The 15,054-nt window shown below is 39.7% G+C and overlaps 1 protein-coding gene across 1 annotated transcript in view; it reads right to left on the reverse strand.

Annotated features, from left to right (window-relative positions):
- Window positions 1-15,054, reverse strand: part of GNAQ (G protein subunit alpha q) — a 299,677-nt gene that overhangs the window by 71,424 nt on the left and 213,199 nt on the right. The window contains exons 4-5 of the mRNA XM_045781065.2: window positions 7,032-7,160; window positions 4,301-4,430 (exon numbers count right to left, since the gene is read on the reverse strand). Coding sequence (XP_045637021.1) covers window positions 4,301-4,430; window positions 7,032-7,160 — 259 coding nt within the window. The remainder of the gene's footprint in view (window positions 1-4,300; window positions 4,431-7,031; window positions 7,161-15,054) is intronic.

The raw sequence follows: 15,054 nt of genomic DNA on the forward strand, positions 1-15,054 counted from the left end.
TTCCCTCAGGGGTTGGAATTTTTTTCTCAATTTTTAGTCATTTCCTCACCAACGCTGAATTTTCTATGAAGAAAATTCCCAAAACTCACTTGAAGTTTTTAGAGCAGAACAAAGTACAGGTTTCACGCTTTTAAGGAAAATGTTCAGACTTTGGTTTTAGCCGAATAACTTCAAAATGCATTCATTTCGAAACCCAGTAGAGGAGAAATCTATGAAGGAAATGCATATTTTAGACTATTGTTTTATAATAGTTCAAAATCAGGGACACCTGGGTGGCTCAGTCGGTTAAGTGGCTGCCTTCAGCTCAGGTCATGACCCCAGGGAGCCTGCTTTTCCCTCTCCCTCTGCCTGCTGCTCCCCCTGCTTGTGCTCTCTCTCTCTCTCTCTCTGACAGACAGACAGACAAACAAACAAATAAACAGTTCAAAATCAAATGAGCCATACAGGAACTCTGACCCACCAGTAAAGGATCTCTGGCCGGTCTACTGTCATCTGTGAGTATAATAAAGACACACAGGCAGAGGAGGGTTTTTCAATTCCTTCTTGCAAAGGCAGGATTGTCATGTGACTTCATGTTCTTAGATATGTTAATAGCTCCCTTTGCTTTTCCTCCGAATTTGTCTTTTACTTCTGGAAGACACTGTGAAGGAGGGGGAAGCAAGCTGGTCTAAAAGGGTCTGGGTTTAGATCCTGGGTGACCTTGACCATGGGCCTTAATCTCTCCATTCTTGTCATTTTCATTGTTAGACTGCATTACCAACAAACCTGATCTTCTCACCTCCCAGGGATGACCCCGCAGGAGATGCAGACGAGTGATGATTTAAGAAAGTTTTGAACAGGCATAAAGTGCTAAGGTATTATAAACGCCTATTCTCTCCTTTTATTTATTTATTTTTAAAATCAGCTGAGGCACTCCAAGAATCAGGTTTCAAGAATGAGTGTTGATGGAAAGCAGTGTTGGGGAATCTATCTTGGTTCAAAGGAACGCTTGAGGTGTGTGAACTATCTCGATGTTTTATTAAAACTAAGACATAATGAGTTGTGACCATTTCAAAAGGATTAATTTAAGTTAGAAGTGCACATTCAGAAAGGAGGTGGAGGAGAAAAGGCCTAAGTCTGAGATTCTCTAAAGAGCACAGTCTGTAAGACAGCCCCTGAGTCAAGGTCTGAGAAATTACTGTTGTATTAGTGCTCAGATATTTCATGTAACAGAAAATCAGAAAAATCAAGATTAAAAGACAGAGTATGGATACATGCTGATAAACTTAAATGTGTTATGGGGCTGCCTCAATGTGTGCTCTGGCTCTCAGGGGCGCTGAGGTAATAATACAGGCACAGGAGGACTACAGGAGAGCACTTGGCTCTGTGCTACTGTGTTATCACAGGGAAATTTACAGCAAAGGGAATGCGCAAATCAACACGGCTTGACAATCCTAATCAGTCTCACTCTATTTGATGATATTTGTCCCTCTCTGGAGAAAAACGATAAAGAAACTCAATCCCCAAACCCTAGAAAGGCTGAGAATCTAGAAAGACAAAAGCAGATCTACATAAGAACCTTAAAGATGAAAACACAAAGTTTTAGAAATATGAAAAGCAGAAGCAATCATCCAAAGTCCTTCAGGTGCTTTTGCCTGTGGCCTGCAGCGCATTTCCCAGAGTTCTCCGGGACCAAAGGGAAGGCTGTCAGTAGCCATTTCCCAGTGTTTCCCACAAATATATACAAGGGAGGTACCACAATGTCTGCTTTGGATAGAAGTGATGACCATCAGATTTCAAAACGAAGAACAAAAGGTTTCAAGAGCTTATTTCAGTTTTGTCTCACCAAAACCAGAAAATTTGGGGAAGGTGGAATTCTATAGTTCTGAATTTCCTTAATAATTTAAGGAAGCGGAGAGGCAACAGCATTTTCATATATTAGTTCAAGTGAAAAAAAAAAAAAAAAAGAATGTGACTACAACCTGACATTAAAAACTACTTTTGATGGTGTTCCCTAATTACCAACAGTGATGGCTGTGGTCAACACAGACGAAGTAATTAATAAGCAGCATTGTTCTCACTATGCTGAAGATCGTCTGCAATATTACCAACAGGCTTGACTTAAGTTCTGAGAAAAGAGCACCATGAACGACTTTTATCTCACAGAATTAGAAGGTAGGCTTTAAAAATATTCACAAGTGATCTGGGAGTCCTAATGAAAAAGATAACAGATTATCTTAATTTGTAGGAATCAATGGAACTGGCAAAATATTTTTAGATGCCTGCAATGCCATTGAATGGTAAGTTACTGAGACTTTAGTTATATCTGATCAAGACAATGTCATCTTATTCTAATTAATATAAAATAATAGATTTTTACATTAAAACCAGATATCCATAAGCAATGTTGGGTGAAAGTGGGATAAATAATCTGTGATGTCCAGATAATTGAAGGACTGGGTTTATGCAGTAGAATTAGATGATGAGCTATCTAAGGAACTGACTTTCTTTTCTGTTTTGTAAATTTTAAAGTGGTAAATTAATGAGCACTAAGTCACATTATATATGTCTTATAGACATAATGTACTTGTCTTGTATAAAATGTGTATCGATAAACACTTCCGTTTCTCTAGCTATAAACAGTGACAGAAGAAATAAAGCTATGCGTTCTTTTGATAAATGTCTCCAATTTTATCTTACTGGACAGCAAATTAAAGCAGAGAGATCATGACCTATATAACTAAGGCCTTCCTCTCCCCATACTCTCCATTCTAACAAAAGGATGGATCTCTTACAAGGTCCCTCTGGGCAAAGGTAATTTAGGTTTCATTTTCGTATCTCTTTAGATACTCTGGTACCTAGCACACAGTAGACAAGCCCTCAAAACATTTTCTAGATTGATTCAACTTTCAAAGATAGCAGAAATGTCTTATTCTGTTCCCCAGATATGCACGATATTCAAAACACTCCATCCAAGGATGACGGAACAACAAATGAACACAGATATAAAGACAGAAATACATACCAACAGATTAGAGCTGTATTCTGATGGTAACTGCCTACCTTAGATTTTGGTAACTGATTGTCACAGATTTTAGCTTGCTTAGCGGGCACTTTTCATTACAACTACAGAGGGCAAACGGCTTATAAAACATTCTTACAAAGTTCTTTGATTCAGAAGCCCACAGACTTGCACCCCTGGAAGGATTCTGATATGCATGAACAGGTACCTCAGCTCTATCGGGGATATCGGTTCCCAAACTCTTTATCAACGCTGCATACAAAAAGAAATTGGACATGTATTTTTATACACATATTAATACCTGCAGAAAAAGAAAACATTTAAAAGGACCAGAAACCAGAATTATTCTATATCAAAAAATGTATAGAACTAAAAGTGTATTTTAATATGCCAGTTTATATTTTAATCAGCTATTGGAAATAGCTCATTTCCTTCTCTTTGTTTTCTATCCTATTAGAATGATATTTGATACTACTGGCGTGTCCGTCTGCAATTTCTGCCTCTAACAGGTTATCAGGCATCTTTTCCATTCCCCCAACACACGCACTGAACTCCAGCTCAAAGCGAGTTTTCTACGCCCCTGTATTATCCTCCATAGTCAACTCTCATTATTGAGACTTTATCATCCTCAAAATCCATATTTATACCTGTTAGGTTTTCACATAATGGGGAGAAGATGACAATAGTGAATCGATTCTCCAGACAGGCATATCAAGGATATTTTTTCCAATCGCTCTAGTAGAGACAAAATGATGCCACAGCCTACAGAATTCTGTAAGAGCAGAACAGCCACGTCACCAAGACGCTTCTTGGCTCCACAATGAACTGATCTAGAGCCCAGCTGCAAAGTCACTCACATTTGCCAAGAGAGGTTTTGAGTACTCTTTGGGACCCACCCAACACACAAACAATGATTTAAACAAAATGAAAACAAAACAGGCTGACTCACTGCAACACTCCCAGCTCCATCCTGTAGGAAGAGGGCTAGAAAATGACGTGAGGGTTAGCCTGGGGATTTCTATGTTATTTTCATTTTCAGAGCATCTACACAGTGTTAAGCACATAAAATAGGGTCTAATTAGACCTCAACACACAGACCTGCTCATACATCTGACAAAAGAGTTTACAGTCTGATTATACCACGTGCTACCATAGGGTTATTTTTATTATTTAAAATAATCCCCAACTCAGTAGTCAAAAAACCATGAAATCAGTTTACCCCATGTTTCACACCCTACATCCTCTTATTTGTATCAGATATTGAAATGATAATCCATTGCCTGTCCAAAGAGCACTCACCTCATTGTCCGACTCCACGAGAACTTGATCATATTCACTAAGCGCTACTAGAAACATGATAGAGGTGACATTTTCAAAGCAGTGTATCCATTTTCTTCTCTCTGACCTTTGGCCCCCTACATCGACCATTCTGCAAGGTTAACAATATTCATATTAATAGCATATAAAGAAAAAAAGACCAATAAAAACACAGCTTTACTTACACACTTAGGAAAAACACTCTAAAGAAAATGGTCATCCAAGTCCATTCAATTAATACTTCTTGGACACCTACTAATTTTCTGTTACCTAACAATCCAAGCCAAGCCCTTCTGGGTAATAAACCATTGTGGTTATAAGAAAGTTATCTGATTTGTATGAAAACAATAACTCTGTAAAAAATCCTATGCCAAGTAAAGCAAAATGGTGATTTACTTAATCATGCACACAAGAGTCAGAAACAAAATATGCTTTATTCGCGGTAAGCTCTAATGGCAAGTACTGATGTCAGTTTCTTTTTCTAGAAAATGAGAATGAAGATCCTTGTGCATTTCTAAAGGACACTAGAAAGGACTGCAAATACATTTAAAAGATACAAGATGCTATGTATTTCAATACGGGTATATGGGATGGTTTAACTAAACACAGATACTTATCCTGGAGTATTTTGACTTGTTTTCTCCTTCCAATACTGACAATAATTTGGGACAGAGCCAGTCATTCTGGGTATCATGGTGTAATTGGCCTTATGCAAACACACTTGCTAACCTGCTAAGAAGTGAAGCATATAAAACATCAAGATGCTTCAAGAGGCCATGAGCTGAACTCTTTCAAGGATTTGTTTTTAACATATCAACGATGTGCTGAGTTACTGGTTAGGAACCAACGCTGACATCAATTAATTTGAATTTTAATGTTTGTATGAAAATATGAAGCAATAGTTGGCACTGAAGCCAAGTTTCCTCAAATTGTTCAATCCGTATCTTGACTAAAATGTGCACAATGTTTGCAGGATAAAATACTTTCAGAGAATGAAAGGAGGGCTCTCTGAGCATTTGTTGAAAACTGAAGTTATTCCTGGTCTTTTCCTGCCTCTACGCATTAAATGCAAACCAAGAAATCAAGGATCTTCTGGTGATTGCTTCTAAAAGTTCTCTAAGGCACAGAAGAAATACGTAAGGGGCACAGCAATGGATTCTGGGAGACCTGTGAACTATGGACATCAAAACTAGAGTTTTTAATTCTTTAGAAATACCAAATTCTAGCTCTTCCCTCATTCCAAGTAAATAATTCATTACTCATTTACATGAAATCCTCATTCTATAAAACCCTGTCACACTGAGCCTTATAAGATGCTTTTGATGATGGCAGGAAATTATTCTTCTTAATCATTACTTTTACTGTAGTGGCAAAAAAAAAAGTCCTTTACAGCTAGTGAACAAAGTGTAGTAAAAACAAGATATAAGAGTAACCTTGTTTCAGAATTCACTATTAATTACAAAACAATTAAGAGATGAAAATCTCTATGAAATGCTCTATGTCTTCTGAAAATATTCTGTAGTACAGTTCTAAGCGGTAGGAAATTGGGGTGTTCCAAACGGAAAGATCTCCAAATGCTAAGAACTCAAAGCTTAAGTAATCCAGCATGCTGGCGCTATAAGGAACCTTGGTGATCATGCAATGCAACCATTTTAGATGGAAAAAAAATGAGGTTCGGAAATATTTCTAAAATGCCACCCGCTTTACAGATATGTGTATTAGAGTGGCATATGGCAGCCAGACCTGACTACAGGGGCAGAGACTGATTAGAATAAAACCCACAGTGCTTTGAGGGCCTGCTCATCTGAGCCATGTGGCAGTTACCCAGTGGGAGTCACATAACTCCTATTTCATGTCCCTGTAGTGACCATAGTTGTCTTCAATGGGATAAGCTCCCCAAAGAACTCAACTCTCCATGCTTAAAGACCTATTCACATGGCTTCACTTCTCAAAGCACAATGTGGTTTGTATTCTACCTAGAGGTAAAACTGAGTGATTGTATAATAAGAGATTAAATGAAAGCACACTGGTATTATTTATTTTTTCTCTTCTTAAAAAAATTAAAATGCTTTTCTGAAGTATTACCCAGACAGAACAGTAGCAGATTTTTTCATTGTATTTTCCTATATAAATTTAGACTAGGCTCATCAATCCATTTTCAAAATTATGTATTTTAAAAATTTTCAAGCGAGTTATTTCAGGAATATAAAACATCCCATATTTTTATTGCTACTAAAGAATTCTGCACTGGTACCAGCAGAGACTTGGAGGAAACAACATGAAAGCTTCTGACATCATACAGTTTCTATTATTAGTAGGGTCATAAGGTCATTCATATCTTATACAAATCTAAAAATATATCCATTGTCCTCACAATTAAAATGTGACTCAAAGAACAGTCAGGACCAGTTCTCAAAGAATAATAGTCAGGACCAATGTTTAAGTGACTGATTTTGTTCAACCACCAGCAAACTTAAGATTTCATTGATTTCTTGGTGATTGAATCTGAAATGAGAAACCTGCCCATACATCTTTCCTCTGCCTCCTCTTTCTGGAACATATTATTTCATTTGTGTATCTAATGATGATATAATTGGTCTACAGGTGATATTGTTTTAAAGTCTCCACACGATTTTAATATTTGTAGAGTTCCCCAAATGTACTACTCAAGGCACAGGAGATGGAAGGTGGGTTTTATGGACTCAGTTACTACCTGAAAATGACACTTTGTAAGTCAAAGGGGTATTCGATGATCCCTGTGGTGGGGACTCGAACTCTAAGCACATCTTGTTGCGTAGGCAGGTAGGCGGGGTCAGCAACGCGGTCCAAGTCATTAAGATAGCTAGAGGAGGGAAGACACAATGAGAGCGTTAGGACACCATCATGCCAAATCTGCCTCTGTAAATGGAAGGGCAAAAATAAATCGTAAAAGAGAGGTGGAGAAGAGGAAGGAAAATATCAGAAAGGGATAGAGAAATCTGGAAAGTTGAAAGATAAAGTCAACCTTCCACTGGCCACAGCAAGGTAACCCATCTATGGATTATCTGGTTCACAGGCTTTCTCGTTTCTTCTCTATCACTTAGAACCCATACAAAAAGTAGAGGGGGAAAAGAAATGAAATGAGTCTTCTACTTTCTGCTTATTTAGCAGGGCTGGTAGGTAACGCAGGAGTTTAAAGCAAACAGATTTTGAATTACTTACATAACTTTTAATGTATATTTGTATAAATAAACAGATAACAGAGTTATACATAAGGTCAGGATATATTTTTTTTTTTTTCAGAATATCAGAGCCTTCTTTCTGGAATGTATTTCCTTATTCCCCTAAGAGAGGAGAGCAGCATACCATGTCCTAAATTCTATCCAAATCTAAGTCATTTGTGATTAATGGGAAGCCACAAGAGTTGAGATTTCTGGTTACTGAGCTAACAATGTCTAAGGTCAGATATTCCCAGTGTTTAGAGTCACCACACCTAAACTTTAAATTTATCTGCTTATATGATTATTCTCCATTCCTTAAAAAAAAAAAAAGCTTTTCATTTTGAAATAATTTTTGACTACAAGAAGTTACAAAAATATTCCAGAGAGTTCCCCTGTACCCTTCCCCCGGCTTCTCCCAATAATAACACCTTCTACACCGACAATGTATTATTAAAACCAGGAAACTGACATTGATCCAATACTATTAACTCAACTACAATCTGTTTAGATTTCACTAGTTCTTACACACACACACACACACACACAGACGCGCACACTTTTTGGGGGGGGTGTAAAGTTCTGTGAAATTTTATCACATGTAGAGATTCATGCAATTCCCACCACAATCAGGATACAGAACTGTTCTGCCACCGCAAAGAAAGTGTCCTGGGGACAGCCTGCCTCTCCTAAGCCTAACCCCTGGCAGCCACACATATGTTCTCCATCAGAGTAATTCTGTCCTTTCAAAAACGTTATATTCCATTTACCTTTCATTCTCTCAAACTGCAAAAAATATTTTGCAACTTTGAGAATGACGTGATTTGAGAGAATTAATGACAAGCAGGGCAAAAGGACGGTTCTGCATGGCATCCTAATGATTTCAAAGGCTTGCTACGCTCCCCTTGGCCCTGGAGAGGATGGTGCACAGGTCTGGTTTCAAAGCATACGATTGCAACGTGTACACACAAAGTAACATATCAGTAAGACTTAAAGAAAAGGTGGCCCCATCTATAGAATCAGAAAGGATTAGAATCTCAACACCTTTATGCCCACAAAACAAGAAAGTGAGTTCTAAGGTAATAACAGGAAATGCCTGGTGCCGAGCGTGTCGTAACTCAGCAAGTGCACAAATATTCAGCTGATGTGACCTACCTATGGGAAGGGTTTTGTCTTGCCCGGCATTATTTTTGCCTTAGAATCTAAAAGGGTGCCTGGAAGATAGTACTTAAGGAATATTTGTTGGATGGATAGATGATGTCCTATGCTGGTATTTAGTCTTAGCATTATTTAAATATCATTGTTATTAGTGGTGTTTCCATATTAATTATATTATTAAATTTGAAATTGGGTGTTGACAAGAAATATTGCACTAATCCTCTAAGATTCATGGATCATAAAATAGTAGAGCTAAGTAACTTTAACGAAGACATAAAATTACTGCCTTTTTGGAGGAATATCAATTTTTTGAGAGAAAAGAAAGGATCATCTTGGAAATTCCTAATGCAAAGTAACGAGTTAATTAGTATTCTAGTGGCCTTATCCCAAACACATCAATGATTCTCTAGCTGGCAATTAGCTCTCTACTGACTGATAGGAACTAGCCTGATACCTTGAATTATTACAAAAATGGCTAGAGGATGAACACAGGCTGGGGGAGGCTGGGACAATACTGGTGTGAGAGGCAGGAAGAAAAATGGACTGGATCCAAAATTTTAGTCAGTATCTTGGCATGGTCTTGGAGGCATCTGATGTGGTTAACAAGCCCTTGTTCTGGGAGTTGGTTTGTATCTCGAGAATTCTACAGATAAACCAGCTCATCACACTGTAAACACAAAATCAACTGGCTTGTCTGTAGACACGGAGTTTTCTGATTTACCAGCCCCCTGATTTGAAAAACTTGAAGTGAATGTACATTTTTAAAACCCACGAGACCACCATTTATTTAACTACTATGTATAAAACTCAATTCGGGGGAATCAGAGAACTTCTAGTTTACGTTGGCAAGCTGGCTCAGAAATGCGGTGCCTAGTAAACCATTTTTGCTCGCTTACTACAGTTCACAGAGGTCAGACAGAGGGTGGCTCATTCTCATACACAAGGTGAATTGTGTGCCCGTGGTAAAGCGAAATCACAGCTTTCTGGTTCTCAAAGGTGAACGCAACAGACTACTCGTTGCCCCTCTACTTTTAAACAGGAATGTGTATTTGCATAGAACTTAAAGAATCATCACACGAAGTGGGAAATCCTAACACTGCCCATGATGGGACAAGACAGAATCACGTTATTGATTCTGTGACCAAAAAGCCACTTAAAAGGGCTTACTGACTCCCCTAAAAATATTGTTCATGGTATCTCTCCACGAACCAAGGGCACTACAAAAATACTAGCTGAATACCTAAAGTGTTCCTACTTGCAAGAATATTTTCCCTTCTTCGTCTCTCTTTTGCTCCTTTTCAATGTTGGCACAGTCTGCAAAGAGGAACGACAACCTTATAACAATAAACTTACACTGAGCACTGACTTGCGCCTTGTCACGCTCTATCTGTTCACTGCCCAGGTGACACCAAATTGCATAGCCAGGAAATGACTCTTAACGATGTTCTATACATTTCTACAGCTCTTGCTTAACATTCTCTTTGCTTTGTCTCAGTTGGGTGGTGGAGAGAAAGGCTCACTTTAATTTGGAGGATTAAAGTTGTATTCATCTAGCTCCCCAAAAGAAAAAAGCTGGAAGGAACAGCACTGAGGTCTGCTAGTTGTACATTATCCAGAACCCAAACCAAGGCAAGCCCAGAACACCTCCGAAACAAGGCAAGACAGACAAAACAAAAAACCCCGCAACAAACCCCCCAACCACACAAAAGACATACAAGTGACTGGCTCCCAGGGGAAGGTCTGGGTGTCTTAGCAGCCACACCAAGGTTGAAGATAGGTTGTGGACAATTTGTGGAGCAGGTGAAATGTGGATGCCGCGGAGTCCTGCATTTTCCACTGCCAGGGAGAGGCCAGCCAGCACGGAGAGCTTCTCCCTCCAGAAGCCCCACCTCTGTGCCCCCCGTGCTCTGGAATCACAGCACTGTCTGCCTTTCACATTTGCTTAGGGGAAACAGCCACTCCTGTGCCTTCAGAAATCTGGTTATGGAGCGGTAGGACCAGCACATCCTCATGCGCTGATTCTTGTCACATTCTAAGAAAAGGTAACAGAAGAGTTTCTGAACTGAACCGTGCTTTCCATTGAAGCATCTCATATTCTGAGCAGAAACCTGGGTGGAGTATGGGGGAGGGGGAGCTTGCGGTGGATTATTCCATTCATTTAACCTTTTACAAAGAAACACCGAGGTCTGAACAAATTTATATTGCAGAGTAAATTCGGAGAGTTAATTATAGCTATAATTTGTTTTGTAGGAATGATTCTGAGTGGCTGCTGAGGTCATTCTCAGGGTGTTGCTATGGTGACAGGCACAAGGTACATTTCCAAGGCAATGTATGTGTAACAAGTGGCTGGCAGTAGCTCTCTCCTGATGTCAGGGAGAGAAATCTCCCATGGTACACACGGGACTTATTTAACTGTCTAGGAGACATGTCTAAGAGTGTGCTAGAAAATGGAAGGTTTAGTTGATGAATCCATACTCCAATCCACCCATGGGGATTGAATAACTTGCCGCTGCTTTGAGATATTTTGTAATTGATAACTTGGTAACTGATTAAAAAAAAAAAACAAACCCTCAATATTTTTCCACATGTGTCTGCCCCGTCAGGACTCTCCCATTCGGTGGAGTGAGGGACCATGACTATCTTTGTTCATGTCTGATCAATGACACTTAGCCAAGAGCCTAGAACACAGCAGGTGCTCAACATATGACCCAAATTAAGACAATTTTTATGGAAAATGCGGTAGTGGTTAGAATGGCAGATTAGACCTTCTACGAGAAAACACAGGAGTAAGGGGGTTGTTAGCTACCTGCCTTTATGTAATTACCTCGCTGGGCTATTACTGGCCTGATTATGTAAGAACTGAATTCTGAATTTAAATGCCTCTGACGAATGTAGAGACAACACAGAGAGGAAAGGCATCATTTAACTTCATTTAGCAGATGTGCTTCCTGCTCTTTTGCAGGTCCTGGCCACAGAATAAAATAATTTGTATGTCCGTTTCATGCCTGTCAATATCAAGCTTTCAGGCCTTGGAATTCCCTCTAACCCTGGGCAAACAGAGGGAGTGGTGCCTTACTGACAGACAATTATGACATACTCTCTTTAATGGAAGAAACAGGTTTCTGATGGTTTTCAGTGAAAAGCAAGGCAACAAGAAAGCTCATGTAGTAAGATTTCAATCATTTCTTTCCTACGTGAGAAAAGTGCACGGTCATCTAGAATTCATGGATACATTCTGACCACGACATTGTCGTAGGTGCTAAGGCTATGTACGAGATCTCCAGGGTACAGTCCCTGCCTGCAAAGAACTTTACCAACATGTGGCAATAAAAGGGCTATATGAAGACGAGAAATGGTAAAGTTTATTAGGGATGGAATGAACAGGTGTATATATTGGACAGAGTCATTTTCTGGGAACTCGTTTGAACTGTCTCTAACCCTTGGTGATTATCCATAAAACATCCTTCTGTAGTATGAGTGATTCGATTAAGGAAATCATGCTCGTTAGTTTGTAATTACACCTTGTAACTACTAAATTCCTTATATATTTAACTTCAGGGTCACCTCTGGCTATAGAAAAAATAAATTCATGGGGCGCCTGGGTGGCACAGCGGTTAAGCGTCTGCCTTCGGCTCAGGGCGTGATCCTGGCGTTATGGGATCGAGCCCCACATCAGGCTCCTCCGCTATGAGCCTGCTTCTTCCTCTCCCACTCCCCCTGCTTGTGTTCCCTCTCTCGCTGGCTGTCTCGATCTCTGTCGAATAAATAAATAAAATCTTAAAAAAAAAAAAATAAATTCAGAAATGGGATATAATTATTTTAAATGGTAAAAATATATGAGAGAAGCTTAAATGTCACTAAAATAAAAGCTCCAATCAAATTAACTATGGCATTTCCTCTCTTGAATATGGGTTTTTTTTTTGTTTTTTTTTTAAATTCTAACTCAGGGCACCTGGGTGGCTTAGTTGGTTAAGGGACCAACTCTTGATTTCAGCTCAGGTCATGATCTCAGGGTCTTGAGATGGAACCCAGCATTGGACTCTGAGCTCAGTGTGGAGCCTGCTTAAGATTCTCTCTCTCTCCCTCGGCCTCTGCCCCCCCATCCCCACTATCCCCCACCAAAAAAATTCCAATTGTTCCTCTCTTTTGACAATAGTGTGTCAATAACAGTTTTGAGTTCACCTTCCAATTGAATTTATGCTCCAATCTGACATGTAATGAGAACTTATTTTTGTTTGAAACATCTTTTTAAAATTACAGAGAAGGGGCGCCTGGATGGCTCAGTTGGTTAAGCCGGCCAACTCTCAGTTTCCACTCAGGTCATGATCTTGGGGTCCTGGGATCTAGCCCTACGTTGGGCTCCCTGCTCGGAGGGGGAGTCTGCTTGTCTTCCTCTTCTTCTCCCCCTGCTCCCTCTCTCCCTCTCTCCCTCAAGTAAATAAATCTTAAAAAAAAAATTGAAGAGAAAAAAACCCCATCACCTATAACTGGGAGGGTAATTGAATAAACCAAGAATAGTACAGAAATTCGAAATAGTGTGTGTTTTTTTTTAAATGAAAGAAACATGAATAAAATTTAGAGATGACTCAGCAGGTAAACTATATCACATTACAGCTGTGGTTTAAAAAAAAAATGTAGTAAGTTATAGGCATACAACCCTCAGCAATTACACCAAAAGGGGGAAAGTACCTGTGGGTGGTAAGTGAAAAAAGAAATCTCTGACATTTGGTATAAATCCAAGCAAACCCAGTAAGATAAGTGAAGAGCGCCTTGGAGTAGTTAACGGAGCATGCGATGGGGCGGTGGTGGGGGTACGTGTGGCGTTCCTCAACTCCTGCGGAAGGGCCTCCTGTTGAGAGGCTGGATTTATGACAGATCTGCAGCTCAAGTCAGATACTGAAATGAAGTTCTGGCACAGAAAATGACTCCGGGTAGAATTTTCACATTTTTTAATTATTGAAAAGAAGGTTAGAAGAACTAGGTCGGCTTCATTAAAAATCTTAAGAAGACCTCATTGTAAGAGGCACAGTCTCGGGGGAGTTGAAAGCTAGATCATGCCGTGAGATCTGACTTGGCGCTGTCAAAAGGAGCGGAAGCTAAGGAGAAACCAGAAACACGTGGTTCCTGTACAGGTGCCACGTGACCACAAGGATTCAAAGGCAAAAAGTAAAAGGAATTATCAAAGTAAACATTAAAAGAAGAAGAAGAAAAACAAAAAACTAGCGGGAAGTAACCACTCTGCAAAACCACCATTCTGAGGGGAGAGTCAGGTAGAGCTTTTGGTGCCAAGAGCCATCCAAGTCCCTCCCTCATCTGGCAGATCCTGCTGCTGAGACGAGCCTGGCTGGTAATCTGGTTAGGCTGGGTAGCTGCACAGGATTACTCAGTACACAAACACTTCCATCCCCCGAAGAGCATGCTGTGGAGTGGAGGGCCAGCCAACTTTCCTCCTTCCTTTTCAACACCTGGCGCGACCACGATCAGAGCTCAAGGAAACACACCACGTATTACAGGGATTTGGGTCCTAAGACATTATTTGTTTTCAATACAAAATCCCAGGTTTAAAGCAAAGACCACCCAGCAGTCGCGAGTAGGTGTCGCTCTCACGGTTTGTGATGATGACACACGAGAGAATATTCTGTGGGACAAAAGAGAAGTCTAAGGAATCCTGCATTTCAATGATCCTTTGCCAAAGAACTTAGACCAACACAAGAAAAGCAGATTTGTAAAAGTAAATTAAGTATCTCATAAAAAGATCCCACCACTGCATTTGTTAGATAGTTTCAGGTTCTCAGGTTCTTATATATGGATAGTTGATCTGAACGTTTCATAGAAAGGGACCACCAGTGTCAAATGGGGAACGGGCCAGGCAACGGTGTGTCTGCGAGACAGACACGAGAGCCAGGGCCAGGCTTGGGTTCCGGAGACAGATTCTCAAGTCTGTTGCTCAAATAAATAAACTGACCTTGTAATTAAAAACAAAAGCAAAACGAGAAAACAGAGAGACAGGAACAGAGAGAGAAAAAGGAAGGAAGAGGCCTTTTTCAATTTCCTGGTTTGGCTTTGTGCTTTGTTAATTTATTTGTCTTTTATAGGCTAACTTTCAAAGCTGCCGACTAATTCTGATACAATTTTTATACTTCAGAAACATACCAAGAAACATCAGGAAACTGCTTTTTATCCCTGCCAGTCTGTCCTGAAATGTAATGGCAGTGCTTAATTTAGTTAATTTACACAAATTTATTGAAAATCTGTTATATGTTAAAGCTAATGCACTGTGTGTGTTGCAGAGAAGGGGGTGGGCACAGAGAGCTGGTACAAAATACTTAAAATATATATATTCTGTGCCTTGAGGGACATCAGGCTACCTGGGAAACAAAG

This window comes from Ursus americanus, chromosome 34, assembly GCF_024610735.1.
Source record: "Ursus americanus isolate L20-20 chromosome 34, mUrsAme1.1.p, whole genome shotgun sequence".
Taxonomy (NCBI): domain Eukaryota; kingdom Metazoa; phylum Chordata; class Mammalia; order Carnivora; family Ursidae; genus Ursus; species Ursus americanus.